The 24,640-nt window shown below is 34.5% G+C and overlaps 3 protein-coding genes across 8 annotated transcripts; 2 read left to right on the top strand and 1 right to left on the bottom strand.

Moving 5' to 3' along the window:
* The first annotated feature begins 2,032 nt into the window (after positions 1-2,032).
* LOC113693745 (phenylcoumaran benzylic ether reductase Pyrc5) lies at positions 2,033-3,975 on the top strand. Its single transcript, XM_027212401.2, has 5 exons — positions 2,033-2,496; positions 2,584-2,718; positions 2,851-3,100; positions 3,206-3,409; positions 3,572-3,975. The coding sequence occupies exons 1-5, from the start codon at positions 2,314-2,316 to the stop codon at positions 3,742-3,744; spliced, it is 945 nt and encodes a 314-aa protein (XP_027068202.1). The 5' UTR covers positions 2,033-2,313; the 3' UTR covers positions 3,745-3,975.
* Positions 3,976-5,710: 1,735 nt separating this feature from the next.
* Positions 5,711-10,513, top strand: LOC140021787 (disease resistance protein RPM1-like). Its single transcript, XM_072073069.1, has one exon. The coding sequence runs from the start codon at positions 7,474-7,476 to the stop codon at positions 9,316-9,318; it is 1,845 nt and encodes a 614-aa protein (XP_071929170.1). The 5' UTR covers positions 5,711-7,473; the 3' UTR covers positions 9,319-10,513.
* A 2,807-nt stretch (positions 10,514-13,320) lies between these two features.
* Positions 13,321-22,536, bottom strand: LOC113693746 (uncharacterized). Of its 6 annotated transcripts, none has more exons than XR_011825620.1 (5): positions 22,239-22,536; positions 22,018-22,064; positions 17,315-18,343; positions 17,099-17,219; positions 13,321-13,653 (listed from the first exon to the last, which is right to left on the bottom strand). XR_011825620.1 is itself a non-coding variant. In XM_072073005.1 (3 exons), the coding sequence occupies exons 1-3, from the start codon at positions 22,448-22,450 to the stop codon at positions 18,847-18,849; spliced, it is 285 nt and encodes a 94-aa protein (XP_071929106.1). In that variant the 5' UTR covers positions 22,451-22,536; the 3' UTR covers positions 18,273-18,846. The 6 variants fall into 6 exon arrangements, 1 of the variants encoding a protein (XP_071929106.1); XR_011825621.1 differs by having other exon boundaries at positions 17,315-18,279; XR_003449134.2 differs by having other exon boundaries at positions 22,244-22,536.
* Between the last annotated feature and the right edge of the window lie 2,104 nt (positions 22,537-24,640).

Genomic DNA, 24,640 nt, shown 5'->3' with positions numbered 1-24,640 from the left:
AAGCTTGTCATACATCCACATTTTTTGTGATTATACTGACATGGTCTATGGATCAAAACATGGCTAGCGCAAGGGAGTGCCAGGGAAGGATGGAAGGGTTCAGTCACTATTTCCGATGGTATATTCATGTATCGATTGAAGAGGAATTGAAAGACTGAAGATCGTGCTCATGGGGGAAGAGCAACTTGATTTAATCAAATTTTTTTTAAAAAATTTGAATTGCTAAGTGAAATGGAGGAAAATTTTATGTCGATCATGCCTAATAATTGTTTCGAAACCAATGAAAAGGTTCCATGAGAACATACAAGGGTTCCACCTGATTTTATATAACATGCCAAGTGGATTTCACTTAACATGTAAATTAGTAAGTGAGATCCTCATATATGCACTTGAAACTTTTCTATTATTCCTGGATCATGCCTAATAGTTGTTTCGAACAGACATAAAATTCCTCGTGAAGCAAATGATAAGTTTTTAGTTTACTGTTCAACCCTAGTTCAAACATTTAATTGTAAAAGAAAAAAGAAAAATAGTAAATCGGTTCCAGAGTTTGGATTTTACTGGTTGTGGCCAGTTTCATAAACTCTATGAATCATCCGACATATTAACCACTAAGGTGTTAAAAATAGGAAAGAGATGCCAAAATAGTAGTTGAAAAAGCAGCCAGCTTGAAGTTATAGCGTGGACTAAGTAGAAGTTAATCGTCAAATGAGCATATGAATCAACTTGGCCATAGCAAACATATACATAAGCCCTGAGAGCAACTATTAGTAGAAAATATTGATCTTTGATGGGCAAATTAAACTTTACCCTCTCGTGATATAGCTAATTTTTACATAACCCCCTATAGTTTTAAAAACTCTATATAATCCCTTATAATTTGGATTAAAGTGTCAAAGTGATGGAAATGATCATTCTGTTATAATTGGAGTGACCAAAACATATAAACATAATATGCATGATACTTTAATCTCGTATGATTTTTATATTTTAGCATACAACCCCTTTATGGTTTAGTGTTTTATCATATAACCCCCTTATAATTTTCAGTATATATACATAACCCCCTGTGGTTAATAAATAATTTTCAACTTTACATAGGGATATTTTTGATATTTCAGTTGATTTCGTTATGGATTGTAAATTTCGTCATTTTGACACTTTAATCCAAACTATGAGGGGGCTATATATAGCTTTAAAATCATAGGGGAGTTATGTAAAAAAAAAAATACTAAACCACAGGGGAATAAAGCGTAATTTTCCCATCTTTGACACTAAAACTAATGATTCACTACACTCGTAGCATGAGTCTCTTCCAATTGTTATCTACCACTTCTATATGTATCTCATTTTTCAGTCATTTAAAGAAATATGGGCACATTTAATTTTAATAACTTTTCCAGTGATATATTGTCCCTTTTCAATGCCAACATTTTTTTTTAAAAAAAAATTCACAAACAATTATGAGAAATCGTTAAAAGGAGTAAATTGATTTGATATTATCATGATCGTTGATCCAAAGGTTCATAGCATTTGGTAACTTCAGTTGATTTCTTTTTTATTTTCCATTGGGCAACCATGTCATGTCCAGCTAATTTCTGACCTTACAAGATAATACTAATTTCTGACCTTACAATATATTATCTTACAAGACAATTTCTGACCTTACCTTAGAAGATATTATCTTACAAGATAATTTCTGACCTTAATTCTAATTTCTAACCTTACAAGATATTATCTTACAAGATAATTTCTGACCTTACATGACCTTACAAGATATTGTAGAACCAAGAATCGAAAGTTGAATGTGACTTTTTTGTTTTTTCCTTTCAAATATTTGATGACATGTGCAATTGCGCATGCTTGCCATTATTTTTTTTAAGAAAAAAGTTTGGGCGCTCAGCTTGATTTCGACCATACATATCCTAGGACTGACCATAGGTTGCTTACAAGGTTTCTATAGATCACCCACCAATACAGTTATTATATCGATAGCAAAATTTGAACATGTAACTCTTCGTAAGGAAGTGATCATCTTTATCAACTGAACCAACTTATGTTGACATTTGCCGATAAGAATCCATAGAGTACGAGGATTAATCCTTGGAGCATTTTAGAAATTTTAGAAGCCAATAGAGCATCAAAAGGAAACGGCAGCGACAGGGCTGTCATTTTCAATATTTTTTCCTCTATAAATTAATCTTGTACGGTGCTGCAGCCTATGGTCACTAAGCACATTCTGCATCTCTTCAACTCATCAAATTACAGATTGTATCCAATTTGCAACAGTAGTTTACCATCCTAGAGTTGGAAATGGCTGTGAAAAGCAAGATTTTGATCATTGGCGGCACCGGATACATTGGCAAATACGTAGTGGAGGCAAGTGCAAAAGCAGGGCACCCAACTTTTGCATTGGTCGGAGAAAACACAATTTCAGATCCTGAAAGGGCAGCCAACCTAGAGAGCTTCAAGAGTTTGGGAGTCGGATTTCTTTATGTGTGTTGTTGTATCTTTTTCCCATTGTCTAAGCACTATTTCAATTCTTCTCAAGAAATTATAGACACTGACGTATGAACTGAACAGGCAGATCTACACGATCATCAGCGGTTGGTAGATGCAATCAAACAAGTTGATACAGTGATCTCGACAGTCGGGGGAGATTTGGTGGCTCATCAAGTTAAGATAATTGCAGCAATTAAAGAAGCTGGTAACATCAAAGTAAGCACAACGCAGTTTTATACATTCCTTTTTCTTTTTCTTGATCCAATCTCTGCTGGCTGTTGAACAAATTCTTTTCGTTATCCCTGTCAACCCACAAGTTCCTAAACAAAGAGCTGTATTCGGTTTCAGAGATTTCTACCTTCTGAGTTTGGAAGTGATGTGGATCGTTTGCATGGCGTTGTTGAGCCTGCCTCAAGCTTATACAGATCCAAAGCTGAGATCCGCAGAGCTGTTGAAGCTGAAGGGATACCTTACACTTATTTAGTATGTAATGTTTTTGCTGGATATTTGAATTATTTCCTTAACCCCTTTGGAGGCTCTGTCTCTGCAAGTCCTCCCAGAGACAAAATTGTCATTCTTGGTGATGGAAATCCAAAAGGTATCCAAAAGAAGCTTTGCCCGCTTCCATTTTTTTGATTGGTTTAGTGTCATGTTTTAGAGATCACCGTTCTTAATTTTTCTTCCATTTTTTGTTTCGTTGCAGTTTTTTTCTCGGTGGAAGAAAATGTAGCTGCATACACCATTAAAGCAGCAGATGATCCAAGGACCCTGAACAAGATTGTGTACCTTAGATCACCTGCCAACCGTCTGTCCTGCAACGAAATAGTATCATTGTGGGAAAGGAAAATTGGCCAGACCCTCGAAAAGATTTACCTTCCAGAGAAGGAAGTCCTTGAGAAAATCCGAGGTCTGCTACTTAACAAAGAGAAACAAAGTGCACGAGCTGCATATTCCTCAAAAAAACCCGTGCAATTCAGAATTTTTTTTTTCATACAATAGTCGTCTAGTACTAATTTCACCTATTCTACAGTTTTAATTAAAGTGGTTTCTTTTCTTGTATCTCATGCAGAGGCTTCAATGTCATCAAAATCCATCCTGTCTCTGTTATACGCTCTTTCTGTGAAGGGACAAATGGCCAACTTTGAGATCGACGCTTCTTTTGGCGTGGAGGCAACGGAGCTCTATCCCGATGTGAAATGCACCGCACTCGATGAGTATCTCGATCAGTTTGTATCAGAGTAGCAACAAAACTGTTATTCCCTCCGTAGCTTTCCATTTCGGAATGTTTCAAAATATTTGTCATCCTAGATGAGAAATATGGGACGGAGTAAGTATATTAACCAATGTTTGTCTACCAGCTTTTTTGCAACATTTCTTATGTACTATTAGAAATGTACTTTGATTGTTCATCTCCCTTCCGGAAAATGTCATAAATGTGTCTGAAATAAAATCTACCCTATGCTTGTTTTGCAACCTGAAATTGTCCAATTTACGATAATTGGTGTCCCCCGTGGCTTAATTTAAATTTGTTTTTTCTTCCCGAGTTTTGTTAAAAAAAATTACTGTAACATTCTTTTAGAGCAGGACTATGTAAGATAAAAAGGTGATTGGGAGTATCTTAACAAATTGTAGCCAGTTCGTTAGAAATAAAATTTTGACTGACACCAAAACAAATTGAAGCCGGTTTGTTTAAAGGAAAAGAATATTTTTGTTTAGTGGACAATGAACAACTTGACTAGCAAGGGAATTTGCATTAAAGGATATGACAAATGAAAGCAGCTTACTTTGATTGTCAAAATCAGAGGGGAAAAAAATATTACTACAACTAAAGAACCTTGTTCATGACACCTTTTTTTTTGGGTTGAGCCAAGAATTTGTTACTTACTAAAATGTATATCAATTCCATAGAGCAGACAGGCTTTTTGATTATTTTTATTTCTTGTTGCATTAACAAATATTTTGAATTCACATGACACTCGGAATATCGTACATGCTGTCATCCCAAATTTCTTACCTGTTGTGATGCTTTATCCCTTTTAGGCAGGCAGTCTAGATGTATCATGTGCCTGCATGGTAAAGCTGTTGTAACTTCTATTGTATCAAATTTGTTATATCCTTTGTTGTATCAACAAAACTTGTCATTGGACACGAATTTCAAACTGTGAAATCTGTGATCAAAATTTGAATACCAATTGACAAAAGGCTGAATAGCACAGGTCAGTGCTATACACTATTCTTGCATGTTTGGTTAGCAAGAATTTTGAAAATTTTTCTCGCATTTTCATGCATTTTGTGTCTTGCAAAATTTGTAGGATTTTGAAGAAAAACGGTTGGTTACTCACAGAAGTTTTAATAATTGCTAATAACTGTCATTAACTTTCTATATTCTCTCAATATTTTTCTTAGTAACCAAACATATATGGGAAATTTATTTTCAAACAATGAAATCTGTGATAAAAATTTGAATACCAATTGACACAAGGCTGAATTGCACAACTCAGAGCTATACCCTATTCAACGTACTTAGCTAATCAGCACAAAGTTTAAGCCACATGGCGACTGTTCTACACTCACAAAGAACTTGCAATATAAGCAAAAATAAATTTTACTGAAATATATAGACAATCTAATGGCTTCACAAATAAAATGCACTAAAACCCCCTAAATTTTACATTTAGTTGTGCTTTGACATTTTAAGATAAAGATGCCCTTACTATTTGTTTTATTTTTTTGTTTTTTCATTCTCTTTTTTATTCTTTTTCCACTACTTTCTTTTATTTTTTATTTTATTGTTATTATTTTTTCACTTCTCTCATGTCACTTTTTGGTTTAACTTCCTATTAGTATCACTAATTTGTATGCTTAATATAATATTGTAATTATCTTTATTTATAATTCCATTCTTGTTTTATTTATTTATACTATTAAAAAATTTAAAACAAATTGTATAGTGTAAAAAATTGATATATGCATGTCACAATCAAAAAGTATATATTACTGGAAATTTCACTATTTAAAAAGATATTAGTGAACTAGAATATTAAATTACTTAACATTTAAAATTTACCCCCAAAAATAAAGAAAATATTATTTTTTTATGTATAGTTGATTAATACGATTTGAATTTTATACTATTGTTATTAAAACTTATTTTATTTTATGCTCTAGACATATTGATTTAAGTAATATATGAAATAGTCTATTCACGTAAATAACATATATTTTGTTATCGTAGAAACTTTATGATCATTATTGCTTCCAAAACAAAAAATAAGGTTGAATAAATAAAGAATAAGTCTAAGAACATTAGTTAATATATAGATATTAATAACAAAGAGAAGATAACAGTTATTTACATGAGAGAAGGGAGAAAATTTAAAAATATAAAGAAAAGGGACAAGTAGAAAAGGGCCAAAAAGGGGAAAAAATAAATAAAATAATAAGTAATATAGAAGGGGCATTTTTATCCTAAAACAAAAATAAGGGGTAGAGTGCCTATTTTTTGCATTGAAGTGACTAAAGTGCAACTGAAGTTAAAGTCCAGGGGTTTAATGCTTTTAGCCCTAATTGCAGATAACTAAAATCATAAATCAAGATGCCTCTTTTTAAAAGAAGCCTTCAAACTATTCAACCAATATATATAATTGAAATTAAAAAAAGACTACTTATATAAATTATCTCTAATTTTGCATGCCAAATTACTTCAAAATGAACAATTTACAACTCAAACCAAACAAACTACTCAAGGGAAAAAAGTTTAAAACATTTAAAGCAATAGAGTTTGAAGCATAGAAGAATAAAAAACCAACCTGAAAGTTGAAAGCATCCTTCCAAAAATGTTGCATATGTCTTCAACTAGATATTGGATGGTTCCATTCATTTGCCAAGTTACATTTTGGAAGGGGATGCATTCTCAGTTGTCAAACTTATCCAAAGTAATGAAAACATTCTCTTGGATATTGGCTTGATAATTAAGGATGTTTGTTTAACTTTGTTAAAACACTATATTATTGATGTAAATTGGATTGCTAGACAAGTTAATGAGGTTGTGAATAGTTTAACTCACTTTGCAAAATCGGGCAACTTTGCAGAATTTTTTTGAAACTCCCCACCAATCTTTGTCAAACAAATGGTACTGGATGAATTCCTACAATCTCATTAATACAATTATTCTTGTTTTCTCTAAAAAAAGGGGGGCGATTGGAGTTTTGGTCCCCAATTTATAAACCATGTGTGAAATTAGTCCCCAATCTATTTTCAAAAACAATTGTGGTCCCCGATCCATCCAATTTTGCTCGAAAGTGAACAATTGACGGGTTTTCTTCAATTTTTGCTTGAAACAAGTCGTGTGAGAACACGTGCCAGCACTTAAAATCTCGTTTCAATTAACTCGCATGCTGCCGTTTCAATTAATTGTAGGCAGCATGCGAGCTTTGCTTTTTCTGCTTGTAAAGCGCATTAATAGAACTCATCGTCTATACTACCGAAAAAAAAAATGCATATGTTCCCAAATTCATATCATTCTTGAATAGCTATTCTTTCAAATTCATAAAACTCTAGAATTTGATTGCTCATATAAACCACATCCTCTATACTGCAAAAGAAAGAAAAGAAAAAAAAAAAAGAAAAACAGCATATTTTCTGATATTTGGAACAACTTTCAAAATTTGCTTGATAAGAAAACCGACTCTTGAGAAATTTAATTGAGCATCATGGCAGAGAGTGCTGTAGGTATTTTGATTAAACAGCTCTCAACCTTGCTTTCCCAAGAGATCACACTTTTGGGGGGGCTTAAATCAGACGTTCAATTCATCAAAGCTGAACTCGGGAGCATGAAGACTTTCCTCAGAGAAGCTGAAGCAAAGGAAGACAGATTCTCATCTCCAAGAATGGCTAAAGCAGGTTCGAGAAGTTGCTTATGATACAGAGGATGTTCTCGATGATTTTACCTTCCGTTTTGCTCGTGGTTACATGGATGGATTCTATGGCAAGGCTGGAAAGATCTATAACTCAATGAAGAATCTAAAAGCTCGCCATCAAATTTCTTCGGAGATAAAAGACATCAATGCCAGAGTTGGAGAGATTTCAGAAAGGTATCGGAGGTATCAGTCCCAATATGGTACTCAAGAAAGAGGCTTCAGCTCTTCCCGACAGGCAAATGCTGATTTTGACATTCGTGCTCAATCACTCTTCATTGAAGAAGCTCAACTTGTTGGGATTGATAAGCCAAAAGCAGAGCTCATCTCAAAAATCCTTGATGACCATTCCCAATTGAAAGTAGTTTCGGTTGCGGGAATGGGGGGACTCGGCAAGACTACCCTAGTGAAAAAAGTCTATGATGACGCTGCAGTGAAGAAACAATTTCAGAGCCATGCCTGGATAACTGTTTCTCAAAATTTTCAGTTCAGGGACATCATCAAGAATCTGATCCAACAGTTGTACAATGAAATCAGACGGCCGGTCCCTCCGGAAGTGGAATCAATGAATGATATTATGCTGAGTGAATTTGTCAGAGACTTCCTCCAAGAAAGAAGGTACATTCTTGTCCTTGATGATGTGTGGAGTATAGATGCCTGGGAAGCTATCAAATGTGTATTGCCTGACTGCAATACTGCTAGTCGTGTTGTATTGACAACACGAATAGCCGATGTAGCTTCTGCGTCCTGTTTAGGATCTCTTAACTTCATCTATAAGATGGAGCCTCTTTCTGAAAAAGAGTCTTGGACTCTATTTTGCAATAGAACATTTCAGAGCAATGACTGTCCTCCAAATCTAGAAGAAGTTGCTAAAAAAATACTGAAAAAATGTGAGGGCCTACCACTTGCAATTGTTGCAATAGGTGGTGTTCTGGCTCTGAAGGACAAGGGAAAGATAGATGAATGGGAGATGATTCTTCATGGTTTTGGTGGCGAGGCAGATGGCAGTGGTAAGCTTGACAGGATCAAAAGGGTACTCTTACATAGCTACAATGATTTGCCTCACTATCTTAAAAGCTGCCTATTATATCTAAGCATCTATCCTGAAGATTATCCAATTGAAGTGGATGATATACTTGAAAAGTGGATTGCACTAGGATATGTAGAAGAGAGAGAAGGAATAACACGCACCGATATTGCTATGAGATATATGAAAGAACTCATCAATAGAAGCTTAATCCAAGTTAAATCCACATGGGATGATGGCAGATTGGTTACATGTGGTCTTCATGATTTTCTGCGTGAAATCACTGTTTCAAAATCTAAAGAGCAGAGTTTCACGACTGTAGCCACCAGATATTACACAAGATGGCCTGAAAATGTTCGACACCTAGCAATCCACAACTTCACTGATAATCCACAAGAAATTAGTAGCTTAAAGTGTCTTCGGTCTGTGGTAATATTTGGGTATGAAGATCCTCTCACAACTACATTTTTATCCAAGTTTTTATGTGGTGATCCCAAGTTGCTCAAGGTGTTGGATTTGTATGGAGCTAAATTGGACAGTATCCCAAAGCAAGTCTTCAAACTATTTCATCTCAGGTATCTTAGTCTCAATGGAACTGGAGTTAAAATTATTCCAAAATCTATTGGAAAGCTTCAAAACCTTGAAGTTATAGATCTGACAAGAACCAATGTAACAGAGTTGACTGTGGAAATTCTAAATCTAAGAAAACTCCGTTCTCTTTGGTTAGACGGAGTGGGTGATTATTCAAATGAGCATGCAGATTGGGGCTGTAAATGTCCGCTTGGAATTGGAAAGCTTATTTGCTTGGAAACTCTGTATAATATAGAAGCAGATTGTGATAAAATAGTAAGGGAGATTGGAAACCTCATGTAGTTGCGGCAATTATCCATCACAGAGCTGAGAAGAGAAGATGGAAAGGAGTTGCTCTCCTCCCTCTTGAGGCTGACCTACCTTCGAGATTTGGTCATCTCCTGTATTAAAGAAGATGAGATCCTTGATCTCCAACATTCTGTCTCTCTAAAGCTTGGATTCCTCACACGTCTGACATTGAAGGGGAGTTTAGAGAGAGTACCGCAATGGGTGACATCACTTCAATCCTTGAGAACCTTACAGTTGGCCAATAGTAGGTTGAGAGAAGATGAGAATGTAATAGGTCCCTCGGACATTTGCCCAATCTGGTATCACTTTCTCTCTATGGTGCTTATGAAGGGAAGACATTATGTTTCAAGGTTGGAGGATTCCGAAAACTCCAGACTTTAGAGCTTGTGCAATTGAAAAGACTGAAATGGGTAAGAGTGGAAGAGGAATCAATGCCTAGTCTCAGAAATCTGCAATTAGTTGGTTGTAAACTGATGCAGGAGTTGCCTTCGGGCATCCAAAACTTGACTGGACTTCGATATCTTGGGTTCTTTGATATGTCTGATGAGCTAATGCACAAAGTACAGAATTTGGATAAACAAAGTGTAGATTATCAAACAATTTCTCATATTCCCGATGTTTGCACTGGTTACTGGATTAACGGTCAGTGGGAAGACAAGTTCCTCTAAGAGAAGAGAAGCTGAAAGACAACTCTTGCAGTTCTCAATGCTAACTGATATCCAGTTGACTCATCTCTTCGAAGTACGAGGCCGCTTATCAGCTTTTCCTTCTGTTTCGTTGAGTTCTCGTTTGCCTTTTCCTTTCTACTGATTGCCATATTTGTATCAAATCATATCATGAAATATCAATTCCTCAAATAGGAAAAGATGAAGAGGAGTAAACCGCTCCTGGTCAACTTGACTAGCGAAAGTGCATTACTTGTTTCAGTGTCACTTATATTATCTCTAACTGAATCTGGAAGGAGCGAGTAAGAGTTTTCTGTGCATTTACCTAACATTGACAGGTTTTGGTCAGTTATTTCAGAAGATGTAAAAGCAAAAGAGTTAGAATTACTATAGTCATTGTAAAGTTTGAGGAATTTTGCACTTAAATTGAACTTCTAAGCTTATGGACGACAAATGTGCTTTCAAATATTTGTACTTTATATGATATGTAAGTGGGATGTAAGGATCCTATAGGAATTTCTCCCTTTTGTCCTTGTTCCTTTCACTCATTTATCCATAAAACCTTATCTTATTTCTCATGTTACTAAAGCAAAAAGAACTTGATGCATCCAAATCCAGGAAAAACTTTTCAAACTTCTTTTGAACTTAAAGAAACAGCAAGGAAGACCACAGAAGTTTCTCATACCAATGTCAGTAAGCCGAAGTAATTGTTAGATTTGCTATTTATTATCCAGAAGATTGCATTACTGTCTACTGAAAAAAGATGGCAGGATTTATTTTCTAATAATGCATTTCAATGGTGCCTAACATCAGTGACGGTCATTTCATTGGATAGTTCTGTTGACTGTTGAGACCCCGAGGACTCAATTTTTTTTTTTTTTTTTTTTTGTGTTATTTGGCATCTTAAAAATGGTGATTATGAGGTCACTAGCAGGACGTCGTTATTGTTTTCAGTTTATCTTAATTTTTTCCATAATTAATTTTCTTGGATAATGAGTCACTTTTAATTTTTAATAAGCATAGGAAGAATTGAGTTATGCTTTTGGTTGAATAGAGAAAAAATCAAGCATTAGCTCATCGTTGCTGCCTCAGAATACTACATGGTTGACTAAATATAAGTAACTATCTGTAATTGTCAATGGCTATGGAAATTATTAGTAACATCTCGCTGAAAAGCAAACAATTTCTCTCATGCACTTCTATGCATAGTATTACCACTAAATGAATACAAGAGGAGTTACCATTCATTACAGCAATGAAAAATTTTATAGAGCCTGATGTTGAGTAGTTGCAGTCCTTGCAATACTTCAAAGAAGTTTGGCTTACGTCAAAACAGTCATATTCTTTTCCTGAACACTAACTTTTCGTGCATGTTTAACTTCCAGAATAACTTTAAGTTGCAAAAAGACAGAGAAAGAAAGAATGATTTATAATATTTCAAAAACACTTATGGGTCGTGGAAATCCATGGTACCAATTTGTTATGAAAAAGATGCAAAACAGCGAGAATACGGCCCAGTAAAAAGTGTTTAGCTTGGCTTAAGATCAGACATTGAACCTTCCAACACACTCGACGTACTCTCAAGGACAAAGAGTCCTACTCTTACAGCATTACTTTCTCATCAGTTAATCCAGTACTTAACACACTGTTTATCCCTTGCTTTCCAATCTTATCAGTTACACTGGTGTAGTTATGGTTTAGAGTGCTGGTACAGGAAAACTTGCACGTCAAAATCTAGGTGGTAGAATGGTACTTGTGGTAGAGAAGCGGAAAGCATAAACACAGCAACTCGGGTGGTCAAACTAGTGGCTCTTTAGGATGGCTTTGGTAGACTACCAAGGTATGCTAATACAGCCATTTCTAAGACTTCTAAGGTACTTGAACTGTTGTTTCTCTAGCTAATAACGACTAGAAAACTTGAAATAATGCATGAAGAAAAAGTATATTATCAAGTAGTCAAACAAGTTTGCACTTCAGTAGTATCATTTTTCCCAAAACGCAAGGCCTCTGTGTTAGCACATGCCATCCTACATCTAGGGTTATTGACAATGAAGCTATTCATAATATTATTAGGCATATCTGAGTATTCTCTTTAACTTAATATGTTGTTCTTTATTACAAGCAGATAGGACTAAAATCACTTGTGAAGCATGTTTAGTCCTTCACAACTCCAGACCCTTTTCATCACTATCTTCTATCCTCCATCTCCACTATTTTCCTTTCAGTCTTGTGTGTCAACAGACTTGCTCTTTAAATTGCTTGGTATCATCCGTCTGGGATTCTATAGCCAAATAAGATGATCGGAAGATTACATGAAATATAGAGATCTTGACCGCATTAATAGATCTTTATCCCTGATTACATGCCTGAGTTTCTCCATTTACAATTATACTGGTCATACATGTCTTTAAATGAGAAGTTAAAAAAAAAATATCGGTACATAGCACAATCATATTTTGTTTGCTTTTCAAGTTAACAATATGTCCTCTAGTCTTGGTGCATTTTGTTACTTATTTTGTAAACATGATTTCTGTAATTTTGATAGCATAGATAACTAATATTGAATGGTTCCAAGATATTTGGCTCCACTATCTACCTTAATGGGGAAATTAAGACACCATAACACCTACAAGTTTTTATTGTAAGTACCAAATTACAATCTCTTTCTGATTCTCTCATCACTTCTGTGAAAAAGAAAAGAATGATAGATTGTTCTGCTCCAGTTCTCAGACCATACAACAATATGGGGCTGTTGAAAGAAAGAATAGACAATGGAAATAACACAAATTCTTGTACGACTTTTTTAGAGTACACTCTGTTCATTCATTCATTAATTTTTGGGAGGGAAGTTCCATTTCATCTTTTCTCTACCTGCTAATAATTTTAATTGCACAAGTTTTCTTCAGCAATTCTTTGTTACTTGCAATCCACCAAATCTTGCCTTGAACTTTACTCTTGTACTAAGAAGCCAAAACCTTCACAGATACGTACCTCTCACATAAACTATTTGTAGCAAACTGGGTACACAGAAAAGGGGGGGGGGGGGGAGGGGGTTGGTGTTTAAGCATATGGGCAGTGTTAGAGCCTTTTACAAAGTCAAACAAGGCTAAATAAGTATGTCTCAGGGATGCAGCTATCATAAGGTATTTTCTTTACTCTTCTCCTTCTATTTACTTGTCATTCCCTGTTTTTATAGTCACATATTGTTTTAATAAACTTGTTCTTATTTTTTCACTAGGGGGGAGTGCCCGCGCATCGCGCGGGTGTTTGGTGTCTGTGGGGAAGGAGGTTGTTTTGTGGAGTAAACAATAGTACATTACAAGAAGAAATAGCCATCAAATAATGAGAAGCAGTTACCATTGCAAACCAGAAATAGTCCATAAAGTAATCCATAAAGTCGGAGAATGAGATCAGCAGTAATAGTCCATGAAGGAAAGATTGGAGTGCAGAAAGAGAGTAAATGCTGTAGTTCTGGCTCTATGGAGTCCCTTATTTAGTTATAGTAGTAGTAGTAGATGAGTATGGATACTTTAATAGGGCAGCCTTAAGTATTCAGTTCCGTTGCTTCTTGGTGGTTCCGTCCTCTTGTTGTGCAGGTGATGCATCACTGGTTCCTTCGCTGGACTTTGTGGAAGATGAGTTGTCCAAATTGGCTGGGCCAGCTCTTGATTATTGTGAAAAGGAGTATCTTGTTAGGTATTTGAAAGAGCATAGAATCGAAAACTTAAATTAGTTGCCAAATGAGAAGTGATTTTGTTCTAAAGAATGTAGTACTATTCATTATGAACTTGTTATATTACATCACATCACAATCTCATGCACTATAAAAAGACCATGCATTGCACCTTGTGCATCTTGTTACTTTTAACATTGTCAATTTAAACCAAGTTGAGAATGGTTCTTACACCACCTTTTTGCTTTTTATTGCAGTTCAAAGTTCTTATATCACTTTGCATGTTGTGGCTTTCAAACAAAACTAATTTGGAATCGGCTCAAATGCTCAAATTTTGCTTTTTGAGTTCATTATAAGACAAACTTTATAACAATTGGCCATAGTGCCCATCTTGCCTTTTGTGGTAATAAAAGATATGAATAATCTAGACCTTTGTGTCTGTCTTATCATTCATGACCGTGAAACTTTATATTAATCTAGTGTTTGAGGCATACACAAATATGCGTGCAACTAACCAAAAATATATTTGTAAAACATTTTTTAGTACACTTGCTGAAATCATTTCTAAGATAATTGGCTCGATATTTTTACAACAGCTATGAAGAAAATTTGCCAAAATAAAATGTATAAACAAATAGTTATTTGGTATAATCCACAACCACAACTGGTAGTTGCTTATAAAAATTAAGATTTATTAAATAAATTAAAAAAATAAAACAACAACCACAACTGGTAGTTGCTTATAAAAATTAAGATTTATTAAATAAATTTAAAAAATAAAACAACAAGAAATACATTTTACTTGGTTGAAGGACATATTAGTACTTAGCAGTTATGGAAGTAGTTTAGAATGAATATAAAGCGATAAAATATTGTTTAGACCAAAAGTCCTCATTTCCTTTGTATATGGTATAGATAATTGGGTTGGTCCTTAAACTTGTGTAAGTTATTTTTCTTTAATGGAAAATTTTCCTTCAACTATCAATCCCTCAAAAGGCAATGAAGTATTTACGAAGATATAGTTCATCCACAGTTATGTGTAACTTGATTCCAATCTGGATACATATGACACTTTTAAAAAAGGGTTCAGCCAAAAGAAATTGAACATCCTCTTTAAGGGTATTATGCATGCACCTTAATAAAGGAATATTTCATGGATTTTTTGATAAAAAAAAAAATCCTTCCGTTAAATTGAGAAAAAATAGCTGAATTTAAAGTATGATCAAGGAATCAAACTGACATTAAACAAAATTTTCATTCTTATTCAATAAAACAAAAGCAAATCCTCATTTCACTCAACTTGCGTAAGGTTTGATCTTAACAGCAATTACATCGGTAGTCTAAGTACCAAATTTAGGCGCAACTCAACAAATTATAATTAAACAAATTCCTTCCTATTCTTATGAAACTCATAAGTATGAAAGTATTGATTAATCAACATACAACTAAAATTAAAATGTGTTTCTCTTACATAAAACAATATAATTAACATATTTGTTATCAAAATTGAATTGTCAAAAACAAAAATCTTATAGCACTAACTCGTATGAGTAGAATTAGGTTGAATGAAAATTTAGTATACTTATTTGTTTGATGTGTCTAATTGATTTACTAAAGACCCATAGGTTTCATAGGTGGGGAAAAAAATAGAATTACTTTGTTTTCTTTTTGCCTTGTTATGTGGACTCTTTTTACATTCTCGTTTTTAACTCTGCTTAACAATAGTCATTTGTAGTTTCAGAAAAAAAAAAAAAAGAACTTTGAAAGATATTTCGCTATTCTGTATGGTTCATGACTGTCAGATGCAACTTGAAGTGTCCAAACTTGCTAAACCTTTACGAACATGTTCCCAAAGGCTGCAGTCTTGCTTCTCGTTGCATCATTTTCTCAGCATTGTATGAGTCATCTTAGGAAGCCTTTTTTTTTTTGCTGATTCTTTTTCCTTGTTATCTTATCAGGAGCTCTGCAAAATCATTGGAACAGAAGCAAACTGCTGAACAGGAATTACTCATGAAGGGTCCCGGAACTTTCCCACTGGAAAGACTGCTAGCCATTTTTCAGTGTCTAACATCTGTTGCAGAGTACTCTCCACATGTGGAAGGTCAAGGAAATAGGGTGACCATGGGTGATAGTGGCTATATTGGGTCTCATATACTCTTGCAAGTTCGAGTCTTTGCAATGCTAATTTTATTACCAAAGGAGAGAGAGTTGCCCATTGGAAGGTTCAACAAGATACCGATCTAATGTGTCTAAAGATATGGTTTTAAAGGTAATTGCAAATGAGCCCCTAATCTAAATGGCATTAGATTTTGGCATATATGCTTTCCCCTTCCGTTCCAGGGATATTCTGATTTGATTACTGAAAATCACTAACAGGTTGCAAGGAGCCTAAAATTTCCTCTCTCGAAGTACTTGTACAGAAGATAATATCCATTAATGTTTTCATTAACTCAGGCTTGTTCTCCATGGGGAAAACAAGAGAAGAGTGATCGGCTGGCAATCTTTTTGACATTTCAATTAGGTTTAGTCATGCTTGTCAAGCATGATCATCTGATCCTTGGTAGACATAAAGTAAAAAAAAAATCAGCTGCACCAAATGGATTTTCAAAATTCAAAAGCAGTTGAGAAAGCTGCTGACTTAGCTTTTTCAGGCATCTGATCATCCGAATGATCTGAGGGTTTTTTTCTCTGCACAAAAATCTATGCATAATTTGTTGTCCTTTTAAGCAGAGGAAAAGAGAGACGTATAACATTATGGAGTGTTAGTATGAGTTTAAACATTTCGGGAGTGGATTTCTGAGTTCCAAAAATGAACTTAACAGATCTTTTAGATCAACTTAATTTACTTTATCACTTCTTACTCCTTATCTTGATATCTTCGAAATGCAAGGATTAATTTATGGCCTAGAAATTCCATATATTATTAACTTTCGGTATAAATTAACTGTAATTTTGATCCTCTGATCTGTTACTTCAGGGCATCCATGCGCATGGTTGACAGGGGAAGGAGGTGGTGAAATCAGACCCGTGGCTGTTGGAGAAGCTAGACCAGTGGCTGCTATAAGCTGAAACTTCTATATCCCCTGCCCTATGTATAATCTCAAACTGTACAGCCACCTCGTTGGCTAAATTCCTATCTACCTGTCTTCTTATTAGGTCTGCTTGCTTCTATAAACTTTCCAGAAAGCATAGGCTTTAATATTTTGAAGCTCGAGTTAAAGAGCCGAAGCCTAGATGAGACTAAATACCAGTGGAATAATCGGATAACCGAGACAAAGGGGCAATTCAGTCCGAAAAAGAATAAAGAGGCACACCAAATAGCTAGAAATCAACAATACACGATATAATCAAGCACTTCACAAATCGCGACAATCAAACTCCGTGAAAATGAAATTCGTGCATACTGCAGAAAGGCAGAGGATGTCAAAAAACTAACCTTATTCCAGAAACCCAACCGAGAGCTCCTTCTGGATGTTGCTCCAAACCCATAAAAATATAAGTTAACCAGTCAAATTACAGAGGACAGCCGGATTTGTACGGAAAATGCTATCTTGCAGCTGAAATGCACGATGAGAGTCTATTATTGTAGGAATTAAGAACAAATCGTCAAAATTAAGGGGAGGGTTGGAAAAATTGGGGGGACAACTCTCACCTCAAACTGAACCACCAGGATTAGCTGCGACTGAAGTACATTTCGAGGTGCTTAGCATGAAGCCACGAAGAAATATCCCAATTGCAGAATGCGAAAAGGGTGAAACTGATGGGCGACGGGTTCGGCAGTAACATAACGGCGGTTTGGCTATTGAGTTGGGGGGTAATTAATGAAGAGCAAATGGGCAATTCAGAGCTGAGATTGGATGAAGAGGGAAACGATGAGGCAAGTCGGGGTAGTCAAAGCCAAAAAGAGAAAACTGAAGCACTGAAGCTCAAAGGGGAGTAAACAGACCCGCGTTTATGGCCGTTAAATTCAGATGTAAATGAGCAAGAAATGGGTTCCGACCAAGCCTTAGCATTCATGAGGGTACAGCAACCAGTCAAGCGTTTCAGACACAGCAAGCGGCTCAAAAGCCCCACTAATTGTTAGTTAAGGGATATTACAGTAAGTTCACAAACTCACTGGCTTATGTGCGTTGTACCAAAAGCAACAAATGGGTGCAGATTAATTGCACATACCATAAATACCAGATGTTTCACCAACATAAAGTTTTACCCCTCTATAAATAAGGGTATTTTGGATAATATACCTAACCACAAGCTTCCCTCACTTGTACCTATAGCTTGTAAAACACACCAGAATATTTCACATTTCCAAAAGGTTCCTACCTGTGCGGTTGAAATGCAATCCCCTCTTTCACCAAAACTCAATCTTATATAGTACAAGGATGCATACAAGTCATATTACCTGTTCTTACAAACAAATCCGCACCCTCGTCATTTTCTTTGTAGATTGCAGGTAGTTATACATGTTAATTTGCATTATCTGTATGAGCATGTGTATAAACTAAAATACCAGACTTAAACTATTACCAGGTTCTCCAAAGTCATCAGCTGCATCTTTCCTCTCCAAACTGTTGCCAAGTTCCTTCTCTGTACTTACAGATATTCTCCTCTTCTTAGCTGACATATTCACATCCAAACTTTCAGAACCTTCAGCATTTAGAATACTCAAAGATCTGACATACTGCAAAGCATATTTAATCGTACAACTGGTCAACATCTCACAGAATATAAACGCGACTTGAATTAGCTTATTTAGTTTACATACACAACAAGGTATGTAAGAAAATGTACTGCAATTGCAGGTAACAAGACACCAAGCTGATTTCCACACTTTACACCCTCTAGATGCAAGCAGATTTCCCATTGAGATAGTTCAGATATATGAAATTGGATGAATCAATCGGATCATCTATAAAAAAATTAAAAAAAAAAGAAAAGAAAAGATGGTGAAGAAATATCATGCATGCTGATTCTGCACAACTTCAGTAGCATAAGTATATAAAAGGCATAGGCTATTGTCTTCAAGAATTACATTTCATTAAACTGCAATTTCTCTGCTAATAATCATATCAAACAATTATGTCAGAATTGCTCCCAAACTTGAGTATTCTGCCCCAGGACCATCTGTTGTACAATCAATTTCTGATTATCCTTGTGCTAGTTGTCACTCTTTTAACCAAGATTTCATAAACTAACACAGCCATCAGGATAGAACCTGGTTAGCAAAAAAGTTGTAGAAAGAATCATTCTTCTAAGATCAAAAGTGCTAAAAGTCAATCAAATTTTGTAAAAAATTAATGAAAAGAAAAAGTAAAGAATGACGATAGATCACCACCAGCTAGCCAGACTCACTTCATTTCTCCACCAGTTTCCATGAGAAAACAGTTTACATAGAATAGCCAGCAAGAAAGTTTCCATGAGACTCACTTCAGAGGGACTCTCATCTTTAAAAGTCAATAGTTCGATTGGTCACAGATATTTCTGTTCTCATGGAATTCTTCAGGTTTCAATCACCAATCAGGATATAAAAGTCTTCTATACTTGCAACTGATGGAAGTAGAAGAATACAGATAGTTGTTGTATCCTAGAGCTGTATTTAGTGCACAACTTCAGCAACTCACTATTCCAACAATATAGAGCATGCTTCAACTTTAACACCCATGCCCAGATAACAAAGCACTTCCCCAGCTTTTGAAATCCATTAGAAGTACACTAACATAGCTCCTGACTTACACAGGCTGCTGATAAGTAAAAATGTCCTGAACTCTTTTAACTGATAGTCTTAAAAGCAGCAAACTCATTAATACAAAATTTGAACACAAGCTTTTAACACTGAATGTTATTTGACAGTGGGGAAGATAGGTTGAACTCTAACTTTCTCATTGGTGTATATTCAAGGACAGGAAAAGAAACTACCACATGCAATGGAAGATGAGAGTAAAAAGTCAGAAAGAAAGCCACATATGACAAAAAGGTTGAGGACATCACTTCCAAGACAAAGATGCATCAAAAATTTCACCAATGAATAACTTAAATAACTCCTTCATGGATGGCCTAACAAAACTGGGTCTGTGGGTGTGTGTACAGTAGTACATGCAATATGTACCGGGCTTCAGCTCAGCCCTGGGGACCAGAATATCTTATGACAGGAAATTGAGGTGACAAATCCCAACATTTCAATTAAAAGCCCTTCCATCAAAGTCAATGAATAAGCCTATGGTCTCAAACAACAGCCGAAGTGTCATCCACTGTCAGTTTACCCAATACCCATAACACATAAAATACCCATAAGCTGCTAAAGCACCACAAATTTTAAGTCTACTGAAATATGTAGAATTTAAACTTCTAATAAATAACTCGAGATCCTAAAAAGATTACCCATTCTTCAAAGTGGGTAAATTGGATCTTCAGCCAAGTTCCCAAGAACATTTAAATTTACTCTTCCCTTAAACTCTTCATTGGTTGCATCAGTCGTGAATATTGATGGCATGCATAAAAAAGAATAGAACGCATAATGTGTCAATATATCAACATCAGTTTGAAGCCCTAAGAAAACATTCAGCACACAGCTTTTATAAAAACTCCATGAAGTCAAAAGAAAAGAATCTTGCAAGCACCAGATGCACTTCTCCCCATTCTCCAAGTTGGTTCATTACTTGTCTTCCTTTTGCAACAAGAGAGGTCCAAGAAATAAAAATGATACAGGCTTTGGAGAGGACTTCAAATACAACTGAAACTCATTCATTTCTTTCACATAGTGATAAGCCTCAGCAACGCTTGGCTTCTGGTGTAAATATATCCAAAAACAATTCCAAACAAGTTGTCTGCCACAAGATTTTAAGCTAACTCTAAATTGTCCACTTATTATTTGGGCCCTAGAAGAGTGCAACATCTCATGCCTATACAGTCCCTTTAGGTATGAATAAAAAACAATTATCCAAAGGTGCTGCAATGAAGAATGCCTTTTTACTGTTAAAAGCAAAACTGAAGCTTATATATCTATTTCTTGAGAACTCAAAATAGATGATTGGCAATCAGCTATATATTTCATGCATATAATATCTGATGTCTCAAATGCCTAACAAAATTAGACTAATGGTCTTCTCCTTCCAGAAATACGATCACTTAAGACCATGTCATTCTTTAGAGAAATATAACCATGCACTTATTAAATTGCTTTTATGTTTAAAAACTTTTTCTTACGGCAGAAAATATTGCATATCTTCTATCTATTGTTTCTGATTTATTTTCAAAGAAAACAATGCAAAGGTTCAATAGTAGTAAGGTGAATTTGTGCTTAACCTGTATGAGTTATGTACTCAAGCTTAAGATAAGGTTAATATGTATCCATAAGAAACTTCAAATTCAAGGAAATTGGTAACTTATATATATATATATATATATATATATATATATACTGGAAAGCTGAGTGATAAAGAATTTAAGCAGTGTTGCATTTTGGATGTCGAATCATGTCATTTACTCAAGAAGGCACAGCAGACTTAAGCAGTCACTCGATTGAACCAAGTGACAAATGACAGTGTAAGCAAAACAAGTTGAATAAGACTTGTAAACAAGGACTAAACCATACTAATCTGTGGCCTAAAAATGCACAGGCTACAAATAAATGGATGAAGTGGAAGATCATAAGCAATAAAATTGGAAGCCAGCTACTAGACTCAGAAGTTAATAACCTATTGGCAGGATAATTGACATCTTATTCTTCTGTTTGTCCGCAAACAGAAATCTTAATCAAGTTGAGAACCAAAAAATCATAAACGTTTTTCCTAGACTAACAGTGTTGCGTGCATAATTTTTCCATTATTCTCACAAATGAAGACCATTAGCATTACACTTCATTTCCAAAAATTTATCACGTTAAAACAGTAAACAACTTTAGTTTGTTTGTTTTTCCCCCCTCAATACCTAATGCATTTGAACAACACAACACGCCTGTGCCTATCTTCTGCATGGCTCGTCCAATTCTCCAAACTTCATCAGTTTTATCAATTAGTCGCCATCCCATTTGCCGTTTAATTATGCTTAATCATTCAAACATCTCTTTCTTTAGAAACCAATTCCGTAACATTGCTACTCTTCATCTTAAACCAAAACAATTACAGCAGCGAACACATTATACCAGTAATTCAAGTCCGCTACAGTCTTATTCACTTACAAATACCCCAAGTTCCCAAACTTGCCCAGAATTTAAGAATCCCATAAAACCAAGTTCACTAAACCAATTTAACCGTCCTGATTCTCAAGTCAGCATGAATTTTCTTTATATCTAAAATTTCCTTATTTTGACATTACTCCAGAGAACTGACAAGAGGCAAAACCAGCAGAATTCATTACCTTTTCAAGAATTGACATGGCTTCTTTTGTTGCACTCTTCTCCCTCTCTACATAACAAAGGAAGCATTTTTATCAATCACCACACTGCCCAGGCTATCCCAAACAATCAAATTGAAAATCAAAAACCCAGATGCAAATTACATAAATAAATGCCAATAAAGTACAAAAATAACAAAAAAAAAGAGCATAACTTTCTGGACAGAAGAGATGGGATGAGAGACCTTACTGATGGGGCAGGTGATGAGGAATCCGGAGTGGGAATGACTGGGGAGGGAAGAAGGGGCATTGTAGTCAAAAGAGGAATGGTGATGACAGCAGAGTGCTGCTCCCAGGGCTTCAGCTCCTTCTTGGTTTTCAGTTCCACTTTCTTTGCTTCTTCTTCCAATTCTTTTGCTTTTTCTTCTGTTTTTGCTGTCACAAGTTTTTCAGCCATTCTTTTCTGAGTCTATCGGTGCTCATTCCCAGTATTATTGTGTTAATGGATTGTAATTTGTAACGCAAATGAGATTTATATTTATATTTCGCCCCATCTTTTGTATGGCAAATGGTGTATTATACCCTAGTTCTTCCACTTACTTTACTAATAAAATGTGATTTATACTAAATGATTTAGGCCCTCTTTAATAATCCAATTCAGTACTTAAATTTAATGAGTTCAAATCTGAACATCTTGAGACACATTTGACAACCAAAAATAGAATGTCTAAATTAATTAAGTAACGTTGAATTTTCTAAACAAAACTTACTCTCAAATATAAGTGATAAGCTATTCATTTACTCTAAAATACACTCAAATATATTGGATTTAGCATGCGTTTGATAAAATTGAAATTTAAAATTTGAATCCGAAATTTGAAATATGAATCTATTAAATTATTGAATTGTTAAGTACTAATGTGATACATTTAAATGTATATCAGATTAAGTGATAAGTGAATAACTTATCACTTATTTTTTAGAGTAAGTTTTGTCTAGAAAATTTAGCATCATTTAATTAATTCAAATGTGTAATTTTTGATTATCAAAGACATATGAACATGTTAATATCTAAATCCATTAACTTTAAGTGATGAATTGGATTATCAAATAGGACCTAATAACAATTCAACTACTTAACTTAATGGAATTTGGACTTCAAGCTTCAGTTTTCAAATTTTAATTTTATCAAACACATCCTTCTTTTATCCAAATTCTACCAAACAGAATTTTTCTACAAATTACCACTCTCACAATTCACAAAGTCATTTTAACAATTGAATCTATAAACTGATGTCAGTCCTTTTGGACCGTTGTGTGATATGAAAGGTGAAAAAAAAAATCACATGTGTGCACAAAAATAAAACAAAAAAAAAAAGGTGTAGATTTTTCTTTTGGAAAAAGGGAGAATTGTAGTTTTAGTCTAAATTTTTAGCATATGTGCTAAATTAGTCTCTAATGTTTCCACCAAAATAAATTTGGTTCTCAAAGTTTTTGGTATTAGGTACATTTAACAATGATGAAAACTCAATAATGACTAGTGGTCAAAATTTAATTACTGTTATTTAACAATTTTGACTTTGTACTTTTGAACCCTAATTTTTGAAATTTTAATCGCTTAAGTTTTCAATAGTGATATTGAGGATATTAGGATAAAATAAGATAAGAATTACACCGCAATTGTCTTAAATGGGTACTAGCAATTCTAATTAAACTTTTTTATTTTTTTACTTCATTTATTCATGCCACTAATGTCTCATATACTTCTTCCCTTTGGGATAATTGGTCTCAAATTTGGTATTATATATGTAATTATTGTTTTATACTATTAGTAATTAACTGATAATTAACCCATAATGAGTAAAAGCACTTCATATTAGTATCTATGATTGCTAGTTTTTATAACAATTCCTAACTATAACAATTTAAGGCCTATATGCACAAACCATGCAAGAACTGGCATGAAAGATAATAAATTTTATATTAATACTAGAATTTTCCTTTTTTATTTTATATATTATGTATATATTGTCATATGATTGTAACTTATTCAAAAAATAATAATAAAACTCTTTAAGTTCAATGATGTTATTATCTCGATATAAAGTGTTTTTATGAAATTTATAGGGATTTAGGATGACATTTGTCAAATCTTTAAATCAATTCACACCTTTTTTTTCTTTGTAAAACTCCTAACAATAACTAGAAACTTAAGAGACCATATTGATTGAAACTTCAAAAATTAGGGACTAAAAATGTAAAGTTAAAATCAGAAAATTTAGAGACCATATTTGTTTTGCTGATACAATAGAGACCAGTTTGATCTACAAGTCAAACATTGAGAATCAAATTTGTGTTTCTCCCTTTGGAAAATTTTGAGAAGTAGTAATATAAAGATTTAAATTCTTAAAGACATATAAGTTTTGGCAAATTCACATATTCCTAATATCTAATAAAACACATGTCATAACCGAAATTACCAAATTAACCTATCCAACCAACCAAGCCCCCACTCTAATCATCTGATCCCTAAATTCCCTTTCTTAACCATTTTGAGAGGGAAATGAATTAGCATCAAAATCTGTGGCAATCCTTCTAGGACTATTACTGGGCCGAGTCAGTTTGAACTCGACTCCAAGAAAAAGTC

The sequence above is a fragment of the Coffea arabica genome, chromosome 11e, assembly GCF_036785885.1.
Source record: "Coffea arabica cultivar ET-39 chromosome 11e, Coffea Arabica ET-39 HiFi, whole genome shotgun sequence".
Taxonomy (NCBI): domain Eukaryota; kingdom Viridiplantae; phylum Streptophyta; class Magnoliopsida; order Gentianales; family Rubiaceae; genus Coffea; species Coffea arabica.
The sequence above is the reverse complement of the archived record's forward strand: the minus strand, read 5'-3'. Positions and strand labels throughout refer to the sequence as shown.